We start from the raw sequence: 20,112 nt of genomic DNA on the forward strand, positions 1-20,112 counted from the left end.
ATCTTTTTTTATGTGTGTGTGCTTTATCTCCCCAAATCCCCCCTGGTACGTAGCTGTATATCTTCGTTGTAGATCCTTCTAGCTGTGGCATGTGGGACGCTGCCTCAACGTGGCCTGACAAGCGGTGCCATGTCCGCACCCAGGATCCGAACCAGCGAAACCCTGGGCTGCCGCAGCAGAGCATCTGAACTTAACCACTTGGCCACGGGGCCAGCCCCCAAAACCAGTGTACTTTTAATCTTTGTGTGAGCGTACATGAGAATTGCCCTATTACTCTTTCAGGGATTTTTTGGTATTAATTTTGAAAATCATCCACATAAAATTTATTACTGAATTTAATTTTACTGTGCAAAATAATTTGAAATTTTATCCTAGCTTTATATAAAAAAGAATTTAATTTTATATTTACTTTGATGTATTTTCCCACCAATACATCTGTACGTTTTAAACAATTTCATTACATTCTATCATTGGATTCCATGTATCCAAAATTAGCTTGGAAGAGGACAGAATGGTTATTTAAAATCATCCTATAAGGAATTTTCATTGAGATAATAAAATGTTTTCTAGGTCTTGATAATGAGGAAGACGTTGTATCTCATTACAAATTTATGATTATTTAGCCACTTAAAAGACATGACAAAAAGGTAGCATTCTTCTAAGCAGTCATTTGAAGTACCTGTGGACATTATAGAGTTTTTGAAGTATTCTGGAAACTAACTGTTTGGTAGAAAGTAAGATATTTAATGCCCATAGATCCAATGTGATGAAACCTGCGATGTGAATGTAACAAACGTTTCTCTGCCTCTTTGCTTTTCTACCTCTTCTCAACCACAAGTTAGTCTTGTCCCTAGTGTTCCCTTATTTTTTCTTTATAGTTACTTCTTTGGTGAGCTTCTCTATCTTCAAGGAATCAGATAATTATAAATCTGCATTATCAAAGCTATTTTTAAACCCTGACCTCTCACCCAGCCTCTGGTTCCCAACACTGTCCCTTCTAATTCAGCGTATCACAAATGAATCCTCTTCTTCCCACATACACCTGGTACCCTTCCTACACAGGCCATTTCAGACAGTGGCATTGCCATCGTTCCAATTTCCCAGATTCTTTACCAGATTTGTCAAATTACCAGTTAGTCTCAGTTCCCATACTTATCACCCTAGCCCAGAATTTCCTCACCTCATTGCTATCAAATGATTGTTACCACATTCTCCAGGAGTACCCCCCTTATCCCTCAGTCTAAACTGTTTTGCTCACTGATATCAAATAAATTTTCCTAAAACCTCACTCTCCTATTTCCTCTCCCCTGTTTCAGCAAAGACAGATAGCTCCTTCTTCACTATGCAGCCAATTCCAAACTCTGACTTCCTTCAGAGACTTTATAATCTGAAACTACCTTACACACCCAAACACATTTCCCACTATCCTCTCAACCAATACCTTATTCATGCTGCTTGTGCCCCTGTAGCACCTTAATACCAAGCCCACTCTCAACTCTGGCTTTCCTTTCACAGTTTTCTGCTTTGGTTTCTGTTCATATATTTGACCCAAACTTGGAGGCCTATTTCAATTTTATCTCTTCCATTTAGCAACTTGTTATGTTCTTGCTGTTCTCAATACCTATACCCTTATATTCAGTCCTGCAGGATGAAACTTTTTAATAGGTCATTAATGATTTCGTGAGTTGGTGTTAGCTTCCTCAAAGATGTTGCGATTTCCCTGAAGGGGTTCTGTTATGGAGCTCCCCGTTAACTCTTCCTACCCTTTGTACCCAGCAGGGTGCGGAGTTCACAAAAAAGGCTCAATAAATGCTCGTTCATTAATTGATGTTTTTTCTTAAATAAACCTACGTCAGATGATATGGGAAATAAAATTAGAATTGAATTCTTATTTTACCAGACTGAGCAATATACAAATTAGAATTGAATTTACTAAGCAGACTCTGAGTGGAATTCTGAGAAAGAATATTATACCTCATATTGTATGTATTTCTTTTTCAAAATATTTTCAAATTTGCTGTTACAATATATCTCAGCAGCTCTGAAATGCCTGGAAAAAGGGATCAGTAGGCTATGAGTTGTGACACTGTCAGCTACTTGTTACTTATACAAATTCCATTGATGTAGTTATTAAAAACATTTCCAAAATATGCTCACAAAATCAGACATTATTGGTCTGATTTCTATGGTGTCAATATTATACCCTCAAGCTAACACATGTCTTTTATAACTCCATGCTAGACTTACTTCTTACTGGTATATTAGAAGTCCAAAAGTAAATAATAGTAAAAACTTTTACTGCTGTTCTCCACAATACAGAACTGCAGAATTAATACCATTAAGCTACTATTATGGGATCCTGTGAATTATTTCAATCATGCAGTAGGAACAATTTCCCTTCTTCTTTCTTTTCTTTTAAACAATAAGCAATATGACAGTAAGAGCAACTTTTCATTCTACAGTCTAGCTGTAATCCTAAAGTGGAGCTTTTCTAAGTAATTCTTAGTATTCTCAAGTTAATCTGTAAGACCATGCAGATTTGCTCATCCTTGCCCGGGCAAATGTAACCAGTGCTGCTTGTACTTCCCTGATATGTCTAACACTTTCATGAATGAATAATACTCTATCATAGTCAATAAAACTTTCAGAGGTGAACAAAAACTACACAAAACTTGCACATTAAAAGAATCATAGCAAAATCTAATCTATTACAGAAGGTAAGGAGATGATACTTTCACAATGATCAATGAATACGGTTCATTGATTTGTCTAAAGAGCATAATGTAGTGTAGAATAGAATGTATTAAATAACATCTCTTTTTTGGAAGGCCATATATTTTAACCAGATTTTAAAATTGTCAGGAAGATGAATATACTAATCATTTGAACGATGATTTCCTATAAAAGCTGGAATTTCTATAAATAGATTTCCCAATAAAGAATACCTCATAATTTTCCCACATTACCATATATATGATTTACAATATACTTTTTAATAATATAAACACAATAAAAATACTAAATAATCGTAGTGCATGGTTTTTATCGGAAATGCAACAAAAACCTTAAAAGCATTCTTACCTCTTTGCTTTCTTCCAGTTCTGACTCACTGCTGAACTCTTCAGTATTTAAGTTTTCAAAGTCAGACTCTCCAACAGCAATTGGCACTGTTACAGTGAGGCTGGGGTTGTTTATGAATGACATGTAATCATTTTCATCGATTACATATTTTTCAACACTGCTTCCGGTACCTACACCACTGGTGGTTCCATTCCCATCTTTAAGATAATTAAGCTCTTTGCTTATTTCAATTCCAGTATTATTAGACATGCAGCTGTCTATTTTGTTGCCTTCATGGACTTCTATAACTTTTGACTTTCTTAAAAAGGTTTTTTGGAAACATTCCCGTATATTATTTTTCACATAATCGATTCCCTTTTGCATCCTTCCTACTGCAATCTGGAGATTGTTCATTTCATTATCATCGTCAGTAGCAGCAAGGTTGTCTGAGCTAAATGAACTCAACAATAAGGCCAGAAAGAGGTTCAGAACCTGAAAGAAGAAAAGAAAACTGTACCCAAACATTAAAGTACACACAAAAATAACAGTTTAAACAGAGATCTTATAGATCTCTGCTAAAATTAATTCAACAAATACTTCTTGAATGCTTGCTATATTTCAGACACCATGTCTTAATCACACACTATTTAAAGGATCTAGTATCTTCTGCCTGCTGTGAGGGCAAAATGGTAAAACAAGCACCTTTTCTTTCCTCCCGAGAAGGACAACAGGAAATGAGAGCTTCTAAGATTTAAACTGTATCTACTCAGGGCTGCTAGTGAAAAGTTAAATCCCATTTTTATGGTTTTGGCCAAGGAGAAAAAAAGATATTTTCATATTAGTCATTTTACCAATTTGTCTTGGGAATCTTTAGGTTCATGTGTGTAAATAATGAATTTACTTATTTAATAGCCTGGTGATATGTGTAAAACCAATATACTTGAAATATAAATTTCTTTGTCTAATGGCCACTTTTATAACAGCAGAAACTTGTAAATGCAAATTATATAATGTTTAACACATTTTCCATCAATGTGCTTTGAAATTTTTGTGTCCAAATCGTTCAACAGATGGAGAAAAATCTAAAATTATTCCAGGGTTTAGGGTAGACCCATATAATGTAAAAGACTTTTCTCTTTCCTTTCTTTGTGCAGAAAATATGAGGAAATGTTAAATCTCAGAGTATCATTGGGATACAAGGGGAACAAATTACCCAATTAACTGATAAAATATGATTGATACAGGAATAATTCATTATAGCTGATGAAAAAGGAAATTTATTTATACGAATATTTTTAGTCTGAAATGTAGTTACTGAGATTCAAAAATGTTACTTGGAAGGAAGACACTTGCAAAGCAAGAACCCCAGTTTGTTTCCTTATTTCTGTATCAGATTTTGTTGGGAATCTAGAACTTCCTAATTTACTATTCTGAAAAAAATTGCATGTCAACTGGTATCCCACAAACATTCTTTTAAGCATTCTCATTTGAATTTTACCTCTCAAAGGAAGGGTCTGGTATGATAGCATAAAGAAATGGTTTGTCCACACATGACTGAGAAATTTAAGCATTAAAACACATAAATATACAAGTTATGCTTTTACATTGATGCTTTTAACTCAGAGCTAAAAATAAGTCTTTTGAATTTGGTCAATGTCCATACATATGAATAACTTAAATTGCAATAATTTATTTCCTTTTAATAAAGCAAATTCAGGGAAGAACATATTTAGTCCCCTTACAAGTCATTTGGATAATTACAATACATAGCTACAATATGTTGCTCTATTACATTGAAATTTTTCTTTAAAATTTAGTAATATGCAACTTATGCCGCAGAGTAAGCAAAAAATATGAACTATGAATACGTAAAGAGCAATTGCAATACAGAAGAGACAGTTGTGTTTTTAGATTTACTGGAGAAGATTATCTTATCAAAATAATATTATGATAAAAAATAATTCAGGCCATAAAAAATAATATTAGGGTAAAGTTAGTCTTGATAAAAACATTTCTTCAACAGAGAAAAATAAAGAAAAAGAGGAGTATTTTTGCCCCCCAACTTTCACAAACACACCTCGTTTAATCCTCACATCAACCATAAGATTTCAGTTTTGTTATTGCAGTTTCATAGTTGGGGAACTTGAGCCTCAGAGAAGTTAAGTAACTTGCCCATGCTTAGAGTGCTTGTACTAGGTTTTGAGTCTAGCGCACAGAGGATAAAACCAGAGATATGTCTATTGCCCCAGGCCGCCTTCCCAGCTAATGCCTGGTCTTATTCTTAATTATGAGCATTTGTAATACATACATACCACAAGGTTTCCAATGACCATGACCAACATGAAAACAATAAGGCACATGGCTTGACCAGCGACCTCCATACAGTCCCACATGGTCTCTATCCACTCTCCGCACAGCACGCGGAACACAATCAGGAAGGAGTGAAAGAAGTCATTCATGTGCCAGCGCGGGAGCTCACAGTCTTCGTTGATTTTGCAGACACATTCTTTGTAGCTCTTACCAAACAGCTGCATGCCGACCACGGCAAAGATGAAGACAATGATCGCCAGCACCAAGGTGAGGTTACCCAGAGCCCCCACTGAATTGCCAATGATCTTAATTAGCATATTCAGGGTGGGCCAGGATTTTGCCAACTTGAAAACTCGAAGCTGTAATCAAGTGAAAAGATACTTTTAGTAGTAATCCACAATATAATTTGGAAACTGCTTAGACATGGTTTTAGTAGTATGCCATATCATAGAGGGATATAAAATCTCAACCTACACTGAATAAATTCAAGTCCAGAAGCAAAAGTGTTAATAATATTGGAAAGGCAAATCAAATCATAATATCATTTAAACGAAAAAAGAAGAAAGATAAAATGTTCCAGATGTGAAAAGTAAGGCATTTCTGATTCATCAACAGATATGTCCATGAAAACAAATTAATATTTTCATTAGAGACATTTGTGAATTTAGCAAACTAGTCACTCTCAGACTATATTTTATAGAGTAAAAAGAAATATTAAAAGTATGTTACATATTTTTATAGACACATAAAAGTAAAATTAATTTTATAAAGAAACATAAAGGGGCTTCCTTTCAATTTGAAGAAATACATATTTTACTTAATTTCCACAAAATTTTAGATATTTTTCAATAAAATTTTTTGCTGTAATATCAAGAAAGTTTGCTATACCACTGTTTAAAGTGCTAATGATATCAAATATTTTCCCACCAGTTCCTTTAAAGCAATTCCCACTAATATAAGTAAGGTTGATAAAAAGCTAAGTTTAGGGGCCAGCCCAGTGGTGTAGTGGTTAAGTTTTCATGCTCTGCTTCAGTGGCCTGAGCTTTGAGGGTTTGGATCCCAGGCATGGACCTGCACACTGCTCATCAAGCCATGCTGTGGAGGCATCCCACATACAAAATAGAGGAAGATTGGCGCAGATGTTAGCTTAGGGACAATCTTCCTCAAGCAAAAAGAGGAAGCTTGGCAATGGATGTTAGCTCAGGGCCAGGCTTCCTCACCAAAAAAATAAATAAATAAAGCTAAGATTAATTGGGGCCTAAAGATTTTATTTGCATTTCTTTACAGACATTAAAGCAAAAAAATTTTTTTAAGAATTTAAAACATAATTTTAGAAGCACATGTGTGTTTTTAAATGTGCCCTATATAGTTAATCATTATGAAATTATCCAATCACTTTTATCATTCTTAGAAAATACTCACACATAGCTTTAAATAGAACATTTACATATTTTCTTAGAATTACACACATATTGGTGTAAATTTCAAATATCATTAAAAGTAAATAGCTACAGAAATACATATTGATTCACTTTCAAAATAAATGTTACGCCAATGAAAGACAGCATATGAACATAGTTTATGCAGATACCAGTCTGAATGATCTCAGCACGGACAATCCCTCCACATTTGCCAGGCCAAGCTCCATCAAACTGAGGCTGACAATAATCCCATCAAAGATATTCCAGCCCTCTTGGAAATAATAATATGGATCCATGGCAATGATCTTGAGGACCATTTCTGCTGTGAAGATCCCAGTGAAGACCTAAAGTAAAATGGAGGTCAGTACTTCACAAACATCGGAAAACTTCTGACACTGCAAAACTCTGGAAAGAAAATATCTAAAATTTCAAGTGAAGAAATATTCACTTGACAAATTTATACAAGTTTAGCATTATTTTTCCAAGGGAATATTTTAAGTGGATTTGCTTTATTTAATGAATCTGCTAGATTTCCAGGAAAAGGATGATTTTAAAACATTTCATCATCCACATTTTAAACCTGATACTAAATAATAGCTACTGAATTATTGCCCTTTTTAGTAGACTATGCTTTTACCATCATCACAACCAATATTTTTTAGTATTATTTCATTGGGAACGAATCTATATATTATTGGAAGTTACTAAAAATTATTTTAAATTTGGTAAAAACAAGATTTTGTTCTTGATTTTTGTGTCTTTTTCAGTGGACACCATCTTATTTCTATAATTTTATAAACATTCCTGACCCAAGAGTGAGTTTGCCACATGTTTTACAATAATGATCTCTGTATGCACGCCTCAGAATTAAGGCTCATGCATTAATAGAGCAAGAAACTGCAGATGGAATTGAAAGCAGTAGGAGAACATTCTCAGGATGCATACACCCATAGTTAAGATTAACAAATTATTGAGTAGTTGGATGAATGTCTATTTGACACTAGAAAGAAAACAATGAAAAAACTCAAAATTTGGATTTTTTCACTCAAAATCATAGGCTGAGAGACCCAAGGACATGAAGAATTGTGAAATTACTCTTGCAAAGAGTCTTTTAAAGCAATTCTCTTAATCAACTCTAGGTAAAAGCTGCATTTATGACTGTAATGTCAAGCTTACCATTTACCAAGGTAAATCAGCCTTTACCTTGAAGGAACTCTGTCCAAATAACAGTATCAAAATTATTTGGCTTCCTAAAACATCATGCTAATTAAAAGAAGTCTTGATTTTTCTCTTCAAATGTGTAAATGCAGTTAACATCTCATTTTCGCAATCACGGAAAGAGCTAAGGAAACAGTCTCCCTGAAAAAATAGCTTGACTGCAGTTCATCATTCACTCACTCAAATAGAAATAAAATGTATTTCAAGCAAGCCTTGTACATGAAAATCCAGATGTATATATATGGTGGAATGCACATTGAAAAATGATTTTTTCATTTATCTCTTAAAATATTTCAACTTAGGCCCTAAAAATCACTGGGATTGTTTTTGGTACAGTTTAGTCTAGGTTTAGCTGGTCACTGATTAAGAATTTTTAGAAAGTCTTTCTCATTCTGGCTAAGACCAATCAAGCATACTGACTATGATACCCACGTTTACAAAATTTTAAAACTTCACCAAAAAAGGCTAAGAACAGTGAGAACTAGCAACCTCTGGGTATGTACAGGATTATATATATAATTCCCATGTATAGTTTATAAACAATGCTGATGTATGGTTTATAAACATACATTCAGCTGCCTTTGAATTTTCTTTATCACAAAGAATTTTTAAGACCCAGACAATTAATTAAAAAAAATATTGAATGTTTATTGTTTGTACTTGGCTAATTATATCTTGTCTTCTGCAGAAGCTTATTGTCTTTTGAAATTTTGGATTATATGCTTCTGTAGCCATTCATTCATTCATTCTAAAATATTGCTGAGCATCTACTTCAACAGTAGATATTGTGTTAGGCTTTGAAAATACAGTAGTAGTTAAGACATACAAACCTGACATTGCATAAACCTAGTTCATTTAGACTCATGCATTTCTTATGGACAATGAATTTATAGGCTTCCTAAGTCAGCCTCTTTAATGAGGAGATAAGTTTGGTGAAAAGTTCCTAACTGTTCTATATGATGACGCATGATAACTAGTAAAAGTGTGAGTGTTAAGGATGGGGATGAGAATCAGCTAAGGAGTCTGGACCAAGAGGAAAGAAACTTGGAGCACTTGGAGTTGTTTTGGGTGGCACAGGGATTGGGATGATCATATGTTGGGGTTAAGGTCTCAGTTCAGGAATGGGATGGTTTCCCTATTGAGTATTTACTTAGAGAGGAAAGTTCTGTTGATATAGATTAAAAAGATAGAAATGCTCAGTCTAACAGCTGAAGTTCATGCATTGGTCAGTTTGCTCTACAGAACTTCTACTTGCCCAGACTAACATTCCATTCCTCTGTAGTGAATTTGATGTAACTGTAGCCTTCTCTTGCAACATTACTACCAGCCTCTTGTTTTAATTTTCTTATTCCCATGCCTTGTGGATATGCATCTTTAAATATTTGTTGTTGTTGTTGATTCTTTTTCGCAGGGGGATGAAATTGAAATATACTTAAAAGTGGTGGGAAATCATTTGACATTTGTGATTTTCATTTTCCTCGTCTGTCAAATGAGAATATTTATTGAGAGGATTTATCAAGTCGGTGTCTAAAATTTTTGGACTTTTACCAATATTGTATTGCTTAGCAAATTTTATTCAGAAATTGGTGTACACACAATTATTGTTACACAAGAGCCTTATTAGAAGTTGTTCATTTGGAGACGACAAGCCATCATTATATTATACTAGGAAAGGAGTTAGATGGCAAAACAGCACTCCTTCACTGATGCAAGAAGCCTCCCAGGTGAATTCTAGGATTTGGCTCCCGAGTGTTTTATCTTTCAATAAACGAGAGCCATTTTTTTTTCCTTTAAAGAGTTATCATGTCCCTTTCTTGAGATTTTAAATTAATATCCTATGCCACACCATTTAATTCAAATTGTTTTGCTAATTATGTTTCTTCCAACTTTTATTTGTAAATAGCCTGTAAGATCCTTAGAACAGGTACCATGTTCTGCGTTTCCTTCTGGGTCTAGCAGAAGAAGGGGATATCGTGGACTCCACTGGATCCAAAGAGAGTTACAGTAAGAAAAATAACCAACGTAGAAGCTACAAATCTCTGTGTATATGCCCTGACTAAAGGTTTACAGGTTAGTTGAAAATGTTTGTGTGGTAAAGAGGTTGTCTAACCTACTGTTACTGGTGGAAGATTTCTTGCTTATAGAATCCCTAAGGTCGGTGCATGGATTTTACAATGGTTAAACAAAATCAAAAACAAAAACCACACAGCACCTTAGAGAAACTCAATAGAGATTTGAGGTCTCTTGATACTCAAATTTGATCAATCTGATCAACAGAAAAGTGATGTAATTTTTATATGCTTCAGAAACAAGATGAAAAAGGGCACATTGATCTAAGTAAAGACTGAAAATTCCACAACTCTTTTATGGGATATTATTTTGTTTTCAATTCAACCAAAACCTCTATGTCCTTATTTATAAGGCAGTATGCAATCATACGAGCAGTAGCAAACTAGCTCATAGAAATCCTAAATTTATTTAATGAACAAACCGTAAACTCCTCACAAAATATTCAATGCAACCAACCAAAGTGTGTAATGTAGTCCAAAGTCAGCTAAGTACTCAGGAAATAAGGAATATTCTCTTTCTTGCTCTCTCTCTCGCACGCTATACACACACAGACATATACAGTCATGCACCACATCATGACATTTGGGTCAATGACGGACCGCATATACGCATAAAGCCTAGTTCTGTAGTAGGCTAGACCATCCAGGTTTGTGTGAGTACACTCTATGATGTTTGCTCAATCACGAAATCACCTAATGAAACATATCTCAGAATGTATCCCCGTCATTAAGCGATGCATGACTGTATAATATGTAATTTTTCATATATGTAAATTTTATTATGAAGGTTGTTATGAGTATCAAATAAGACATGAGAAATTTAACTATGAAATGCTTTACAGATATATTATTATTAATAATAATTAGGAGCTTTCAGCCAATTGAAACAAAAGTCACTTTACACATTCTTCTATTTTTATGGTTAGAAATAGTTAACTCAAGTCTGTTCCCTGTCATCTACACTCTATCTTGATGAGCCTTGTTTCCCCAGCACTAACCTCAACTTACCAATGGTTCTACCACAAACAGTCTATTAGTCATCAGTCTTCCACCCCATTTCCCTACCTCACTATCTGCATCGCTACTCATAAAGTTATAGAATTTTAGAAGTGGGAGGGACATGAAAAGTCATCTAGTCCAACACATTGTGCTCATGAGAAAACAGACCCATATATCTATGTGACTTTCTCAAGACCACCCAGATATTTAGCATGGACTCTTAGGCTTGGGCCCAGGTTCGATGCTTTAGTCTAGTGCTTTTCCACTTGATCATCCTATAATCCAATCTCTCTTATCCTGTGATTCCATACTCAATTACTTCAACATTGAAATTCTATAAAACCTCAATTTTCTGCTTAACTGTGGCAAATTTCCAAAATTTCTTCCTTCATTTGTCCAACTTCCTTAACTTTCCAATATTCTGGAAAAAATAAAAGAGCTAGAGCAGAACTATTTTCCATCAATATTTCAAAGAAAGATTAATAGCATATATAAGAGGAAGGAAATTGTTTATTGAGCACATGCTAGATTCCAGGCACAGTGCTAAGTGTTTTCACATTACCTCATTCGACCGTCACAACAACTCTGGGAGATGGGTATTATTATATCCGTTTCAATATTAGAAAACAAAGACTCAGATTTTTATCAGACTTGTCCAGATGCTACATTATTAGTAAGCATTGGCAATGAGGTGAAACCCAGTCCCATCTGACTTCATAGCTTGTGTTCTTTCACAAAAACATGCTACCTGAAACAGCTCTTTTGGAAAGGAAACAACCAGTTGGTTATTTATTGAGTGACAGCCATGTAGACACTGTGGGAGATACAAAAGAAAATGGGACACGACCTCTGTCATCAAGTAATTTATATTGAATTTAAAAACCAAGAGTTATGATAAAAGAAAATGTTTAATATTAAATCATGCTTTATTCACAAATGCATTAGGAATTAAGAAAAGAGTGTTCAGTATGGGCTGAGTGTCATGTTAGAGAAGATGGGGCTGGAATTGGGCCTTGAAGAATATAAAGAATTAAAATGAGGTGATTTGAGTCAGAACACTCAGTGAATGCAGAGAACAGTGAATTTTTTTCCACATATAAACATATAAACATTTGTGTGGTACAGTGACAAGGCTGTTCTGATGGGGCTGATGGTGACTGATTAGGAAATAATGGAGAATAAGATGAATAGGAAGAGTACCAGCAGATGGCGAGTCTCGAAAAACAGCTAAGAATGGTGAATCACAAACAAAGATGATAGATACTTTAGCAAGGTGAAAGCACACTGAGTACAGAGTACTGGAAATATTATTTTAACAGTAGCTATAGGATTAAAAAAGGGATAACTTGAAAGAAAAAATAATGGGTCTTCATATCCAATCGTATATAAGAAATAAAGGAAAAGCAAGTAAAAATGGCTTAAGACTTCTATCTTTGAAGCTGGAAGGCCACCACTTGAGGTAAGACAAGACTGAACTGAAATTGTTAGGACTTTCAATAAATTATGGGAAAGATGATCTTTCTAGCTGTCACATATTGTGTTTAGTTATCTTTCGAGCAATGATTTATAACAGTTGGAAATATAGGACTGGAGCACAGCTTATACCACAAATATAGGCAAGTCCTAGACTTGCTGAGTACACAAAAACATTAAGTGAAAAACATAGTCTTAAGAGGCTTAAGAAAAGAAGTCTAGAAAAGGAGGCAGAGTTGGAGTAATTGGGAGGATCAAGGAATAATCAGAAAAAATAAATAAATATCACATGTACCAAAGATGAAGAAAATCTCAAGAATCTGGTGGGTGTTTCACTGAGTCATATAATGGACTGAAGTTGAGCCCATACATTGGGGTAGACATTCATGCAATTGTCTGCCCAGTATTCCCTTTCCTCCTTCAGTCGGAAATTGCTCCTCCACCTGTATGATTCCTCAGGACTGCCATGTTTTCACATGATTCCACCCTCTGCCAAGACTGATTAAACCAGAGGTGAGCACCTGACTCTAGCTATACCAAACACACTTTATCATGAGAGTCTTTGAACTGCAACTGAAAAAGAGATCCAGTCCTTCTGCAGTACAGAGGTTACAAGATGTAAAACCAGTGAGCATGTTTCCTGACCTAGAGACAAAAGATGCGGTGAACGTTTGGGCTACATCTAAATGCTTGGTTAAAGCGTTTCCTGAAACCCAACTGAAAAATTACCATTTACATGGTTTGGTAGTTCATCTTTCCATTCCACAAGTCAGCCTTTGTTTTTTTTTTAGCTTTGAAGCTAGTTTGAGTTTGTTTCTGCCTTGTACCCAAAAGGACAGTCTTGATTAATAAACTATATAAATCCTTTTATTATTTGTTCATTCATTTCAATTTCTTCATGTAGATTTAGGAAGAAATGTACATGTCAGCACACACATACACAGATGCCTGCTCTAGTAATTTGAACCAAAAGTGTGGCTAAATTACAAATGTATTTTTACCAACTATTTCTTCTCCTGTGTGAATACTACTTAAGCATTTTATTAGGTGATTCAGTTTGAAACAACCGTGGCCTCTTTTGTACAGAAATCAATCTTTGCCTATTTCCTTCAGTGGACATGGTTTCAGTGGCTGTGTGTCTTAAAAGTGCATGTTTGTGGAGCCAGAATTAGGTCTCACAGTTTCTCTGGACTTTATTTCCCACAAGAATGACAGTAAAGATTTTAACGCGTTTACAACTGGTAAGATGCCATGATCAATCAGCATAGACATTGGTCTAAACAGCCAACATCCATACCAGCTGAATTTTAGACCTTATTACTGAGATTCCCTGTAATATTCTTTTAGATGTTTCTTCCTATGAAGAAAGATGATGTAGTTTTGGGGTTCAACATAGCACAGACACAATTCTTCTTTGGTCTATCTTCCCCATCCCTGCCAAAGGAAATAAGCAAACTTCAAACGAACTTACCAGGTTTCCTACAGTCAACACACTACTAAATTGACCAGTCATTGGGTAGTGCTCCATGGCCATAAAGAGGGTATTTAAGACAATGCAAATAGTGATGGCGAGATCAACGAATGGATCCATAACAATTAAATTCACAAGATGCTTTACTTTCAACCATGCATCACAGCAGTCCCAGATCAAGAACATGTTGGCAAATCTATACCAGCATGGTGGACATTTCTGTCTAGATTCTTCAAGTTCTGGGGGAACAATAAAGAGGAAGAATAGTAAATAACAATAAAAAGGAATTATTATTGCTATAGATTATTTAATAAAACTGATGCTCCTACTTGAGGATGGAAGTTCATATTAGCTTAACAAACTTGAGAGGACAATCTTGTTCAATATTGTCACAAAATGTTCATTAAAAAGGTCATGTAAATAGACTTTCTTTCTCCTTTAATTAAATACAGAAAATAAACACTTTGAATTTAATATCTTGCTTCAAACTAACTTCATTATTTAATAACCAGATAATAATTGATCAAATTTCTATATTCATTTTATCAAAACAGAATTTTTAAATAAGCTTTACACAAATATTAAATATATCAATTATTGTTTCTTTTGAAAGTACCTTTTAAAGAACACTGTCTAAAACTGTGATCCTTATTAATATGTATGACCCATTCTCTCCTCTGATTGTCTCCGCATCAGCATTGATCTCTCATACAATGAAAATGTAATTATGTTCTTCTTTTTGGTATAGATTCAGGCCTGAATCTACTTCTGCTATTCATATTTACTCATATCTTTCAGAATTTTAGCCTAATATATAAAAAAGTTACTAGAAATTGTAATTTAATTTAATTTTAATGAATCCTGTTATAAAGTAATTATTATGTGACTGTTCAGATCTCAAATACACAAATAGGACATGATACAAATAGTAATTGATGTTTTCTAAAGAATATACATAAGATATGACTTATATAATTGACTTATAAAATTGCAGCACTGATGCAGTACCAAACTTCAAGAAGTGGAGTTCAATGAATGAAGAAGGGAGTTATAGTTGCTGCCCATTCCTGTGTGTCAAAATCAACAAACATTTGTGTCAGCTGTCCTTTGGAGGAATGTATTGGTTTCTATATATGTGGAAGATGGAGGAGAGATCTTTTTTAGGGTCCCTGTTGAAGTGGAGCACAGGTTTGGATTTATCCAACTCATTCATAAGCCTCTCCCAACCCCATCACCCCTTCCATGCCTGGGAACAGACCAAAGCTTGAAAGCGATGTTTTCTTCTGCTTCTACATACTAAGACTTAAACAAGGGCAGTATTTACTTTAATTGCTTAAGGATAATGTAATATAAGGATAAATCCTCACTGATATCAAATATCAAGTGGTGACATATCACACTTGCAAACAAGATAAGGACCCAAGTCAAAAAGAAATAAAGACAATATTAGTTTTTATAATCAATGTGATAAGAATGTATTCCACATACCATCTATCTAGGTCTATTATACAGTTCTGATCTTGGGTAATTGACTTGGAAATTTTATCGGAAGAAAGAATAGTTCCACAAAGCACATAGCCATAGAAAGCTGGCTATCCCATGGTCTACTTCTTACCCTCCATTGTGTTAGTCAGAATGCTGGCTATGCTCACAGCTCTTTGCCTTCCAGAGGAATCTTCCAGCATCTCCATTGAAATCTGGTAAGAACTTAGCCTTCTCTTTCTGATTTCTGTTTCAGTGGTGGTGCCCTGCAAACCAAATACTGATGGCTCAAACCACCCTTTTCAATGAATAATACAACACCACATAGCATTTCTTTGGCAAATCATGCTACATGCAATTTTTTCAGGTAATAATTTTCAAGTAATAATAAAACACTGAATTTATTATTAAGCTATAAACACTTTTTAAAAAAATTATCACAGGTGATACTCTTTAACAAGAATTCACCTGCAGGATGCAATCATATAGGGCAATTATGTTGCAGAAATATTTTAGTTAGCCTGTTGGAATTTTCAAGGAAAATTTTCATAAGCATGCTAAAGTCGTATATTTTTTTCATTTCAATCAAATGCAAATTATTTTTCAGCTTTTCTCAATGGTTAATAATCACATCAATCTTTCCCCCAAACAAATAATAGTATTTTATAGTCCCAAGGTTGAATTATTTTCTTTGAGGCTATATTGACAATATTGACATATATGGGCCAATTTTTTTCATGCACAAACACAGATGTACAATGAAATGTGTGTGCTTTCCTGAGATTTCTTTAATGACTTCTATATGCTATCCTATAAGAAATCCAAACAATTTAGAGTCATTTTAATAGACATCAAAACATTTTAGAGTTACCGTAATATTGACAGCTATATGAAAACTGCCCATTATCAACATATTGGTCATTTCAAGGTTTAATTTTAAGTATATGAGATTTCCAGAATCTGAACGGATAATTATACAATTCTGGGTGAATATATATCTATAATAACAATTTGGCCATCAAAGTGCCCATTATTTTGTGTTGGTAGGTCTACAGAATTTGTAGAATTTGTGTTTCATCCCAGATTCTAAAAACCGGGCTCTTTTAATCTAAAGCATCTGAAAGTTAATGATCCCATACAATTCAATTGGTTCTGAAGATTCCATTGTTTTCCATTTAATAAATCATATATTATTTTTAAGGACTTTCATCTTGGGGAAGCAGGATGGTCTAACAGGCTAAACTGCCCAGGCTTTGATTATTTCAAATTGGTGTAAAACGTCAGTAGCAGCTAACTTATTATCTACTACCACCTCTGGCAGAAGATGTCCAGAAGGTGAGGTTAGAGCTGAGGGTCCACCCACCAAGGAAACCACACCATTGCAATCCACAGTGCTGTGCATCTTCCCATTTGCTGGAAGCCCTGGCACCATCCTGGATGACATACTGGCCTGACTAACGTTACTGTTGCGTCGCTCTCCATGTCTGTGTGGCACAAATAGTGAGTCTCTCCTGCTCTCGCTGTCTTCAAATGTACTGTGCTCATCATCAGCAAAGTCATTTTCAGAACCAACATCCTTTGCCCGACCTCTGAAGCTGAAAATGCTTGTTTTGCTATTGCGTCGTGGGGAAAACAGGGAGCCACGGATACTTAACAGAGACTGAGGAAAGAGCAAGGAAGAAAGGAATTGGACAATTATTTCATAAAAGTCTTAATATGGCAGAATCTATTTTCTTTTGGGTTAGAATAGTTTTTCTTTTAAAGACAGGTAATAAAGCTTAAAGAGAACACATATATTTTGGTATTTTTATTAAAGACCACAACGCAAATTAAAATAGAGTGTTTTTCTGATTAAGAAACCTGCTTTGCAATTTACTAAGTGCACAATGACTTCATTTAATCTTCATTCTAGTATTGTGAAGTGTATTTTGTTATCACAATTTTGTTAGAGGTGTGGAACCCGATGCTGGAGAGGATAAATTATTCTTTTTGGTGGAAGTGGTGGTTAAGCAACTGGTAGGCAGCTGTCACTACTAAATGCCATGATCTGAAGGGCACGCAACTTGGAAAATAAGTTCTGACTCAAGTGAGACTGTTGCCTCAAATTTGAAATATTTGGTACAAATATTTTAACTATTTTTTTGTTTGGTACAAATCCAGAAGTAAAATATTTCTGGATAATGATTTAAAAACAAAACCATTATCTCTCCATTCTCTTCTTTCAGATTCTAAAAGAAATTAGTTTACTCTTTTTCTGGACCTGTTTGTCTCTATCCATGTGGGAATAAAAGTCATGAAACTTACCTATGATGCTGCCTTTTCAAATTTGCTAACAATTTTCCAAATGTCTACGAATGACTCACCTTATTTGAGAGAATGTATATGTCATAACAAACACAATAGCGATAATTCTTAAACTGCTATATAAATTACTATTCTTATTTAAAATTTAACACTAGCTTTAAAAAGCAAGACATATACCTGCATGACTTTACCACAGAGGGTCATGTAGAAGCCAGCTTAGCCTTCTGATCTCACTTTAATTTTATTAAAAGGAACTGGACGATTCAAAAACTTTTTTTATTATATATATTCACAAATATATCACATAAACAGTTTCTCGTGCTGGCAAATGAGGATTTAGCATGACGTCCCTTCTTTCACCTTTTAGATGGATTTTAAACCAGCAGCACCAAATCATTCTGTTTATTCTAGCCTTGGTGATATTTTTCAAAAACATCTCTACTCAGTCTGCAGAATTTTTGTTTACTTCCCTCATCACTAACAATGACATTCCCGGTTTCTTCCCCTGCTTCATCTCCCATGACCTCTCCTCCCTCTCTTCCTAGCCAGGGCAATACATGGACCTACATACACATACATACATGTCCATACGACCGCAGCAAACATGCCTGGGCCTTCTCTGTCTTCCTTCAAGCTTTGATGTAAAACCAAATAAAATCATTTTAGTGGAATAAAACCTAGGAAAGACAGTCTTTATCAAATTTACTTTTGGTCCCTCTGCCTAATTAGGACATGTTCTTAGGCCCCATTTTTAGCTTTATTTTTCTGTCTTTTCCCAGACTGCAAAGCACCAGAATAATCTTTGTTGCCCTCCGTCTCAGTGATGTCCTGGAAAGATGGTATTCTCTAGAAAAGTGCCATTCCTTTGGATTTGATTAGCCTATTCACAGGAACTATTGGCTCTCCAGCTTGTCCAACCTGAGACTGTGTCTGTGACGCTCAGTTCATGAGCAGGTCTGGCTACCCAATGTCCCAGAGTAAGTAGACTGATTTACCAGCCGTCAAAGTGATCAAGAAATTAGACTTTGTGAAGAGATTAATTCAGCCCCAAGTAATAATGTTAATGTTTTTAATCTCCTCAGACTTAATTGATCAATATAATATTGGTTATGTTCAGACTTGTAGTTTGAAACTTTAGTGTGTGTTTTTAGGTCCCAGCTTTTTTGGAATTGGGATTCAGTAAGCAGGGAGTTGGCCTCTGGAATCTGAACACGCAACAAACGTTTGAGGTGATTCTAATGCTGATGGACTTCAGCCTACACTCAGAGGAATCCTAACTCTGTTTTACATTAATCCCTAGGATGGTTCAACGCAATCATCTTACTCTACCAATGTTCAGAGGCTCTTTGGAAACTGCAGTCTGTCTGCATGGTATTTGTTGGGAGTATGTGGTATGTGTGTACATCCATCATGTATCTGGTACATGCCTTTAATTTGCATGTTTTGATGTTGGGGTGTTTTCAAAGGCGTTCCAGATCTTTGAGTTTATTTGAAACTTCTATTCACTCTTTGGAAAGTATAATAATGGGTGTAAGCACAGCATTCAAGGCAACAGAGACTGAAAAGGAAGATAACAAAAATAGTGTTCAGAGAAAATAAACCAAAAATAACACAGTCGAATATGCGGCAGAGTGGAGGGAATACCCACAGCTGTGGCAGCCTTTTCTCAGGGAAAACAAGCTGTGATGCTTTAAGGACCAAAAGGCCATTGTTCTTTGCCTGAGTCACGCCAAAACACAAACCCCAGGTATCTTTTTTTTTCGCCTTGTTCCAAGAAGGTAAATATGAACACTTTTTTCTTAAGTTTCAATTAAAAAAAGGGCAAACAGACAAAATTAGGTCTGTAAAACACAATCCTGCAATAAGGGTTGAACTTGAAGTGGATTAGGAAAAGCCAAGATGGACAACGATACAAGGAATTTGATGTTCTACGAGAAATATGTGAAGTGAGTTACATGTATGTACCTTATCAATGTCTCCAATAAGTCAACAACTACACTTGGTTCTAGCTATGAATCTTCTAGTTTAAAATAAACTGTCTCAGTGTTTCCAAACAATATAGATAAAATCTCTGGGAGGATTCACTTTCCATTGTACACCTCTAAATACTTTTTCATTTTGTACTACGAATGTGTATGATTTATTTAAAAATAAAATAATGCAATAAATGTGAAATAACATCATTTAAAATTTATGTTAGTAGAGGGCAGGGTACCCATAATTTTGGCTTCTCTGCCTTGATATTTACAAAAGATCTACTTGTTTTGAACTGTATGTCCTGTTCATCGTATGCTTCCTGTCCCCA

The 20,112-nt window shown here is 34.9% G+C and overlaps 1 protein-coding gene across 1 annotated transcript in view; it reads right to left on the reverse strand.

The window, feature by feature from the left end:
• The window catches only part of LOC124238223 (sodium channel protein type 3 subunit alpha), an 85,612-nt gene that overhangs the window by 31,399 nt on the left and 34,101 nt on the right, over window positions 1–20,112 (reverse strand). Inside the window, exons 11-16 of the mRNA XM_046658914.1 lie at window positions 16,816–17,163; window positions 15,637–15,769; window positions 14,022–14,260; window positions 6,962–7,135; window positions 5,373–5,729; window positions 3,082–3,552 (exon numbers count right to left, since the gene is read on the reverse strand). Coding sequence (XP_046514870.1) covers window positions 3,082–3,552; window positions 5,373–5,729; window positions 6,962–7,135; window positions 14,022–14,260; window positions 15,637–15,769; window positions 16,816–17,163 — 1,722 coding nt within the window. The remainder of the gene's footprint in view (window positions 1–3,081; window positions 3,553–5,372; window positions 5,730–6,961; window positions 7,136–14,021; window positions 14,261–15,636; window positions 15,770–16,815; window positions 17,164–20,112) is intronic.

Source organism: Equus quagga, chromosome 4 (assembly GCF_021613505.1).
Source record: "Equus quagga isolate Etosha38 chromosome 4, UCLA_HA_Equagga_1.0, whole genome shotgun sequence".
NCBI lineage: Eukaryota > Metazoa > Chordata > Mammalia > Perissodactyla > Equidae > Equus > Equus quagga.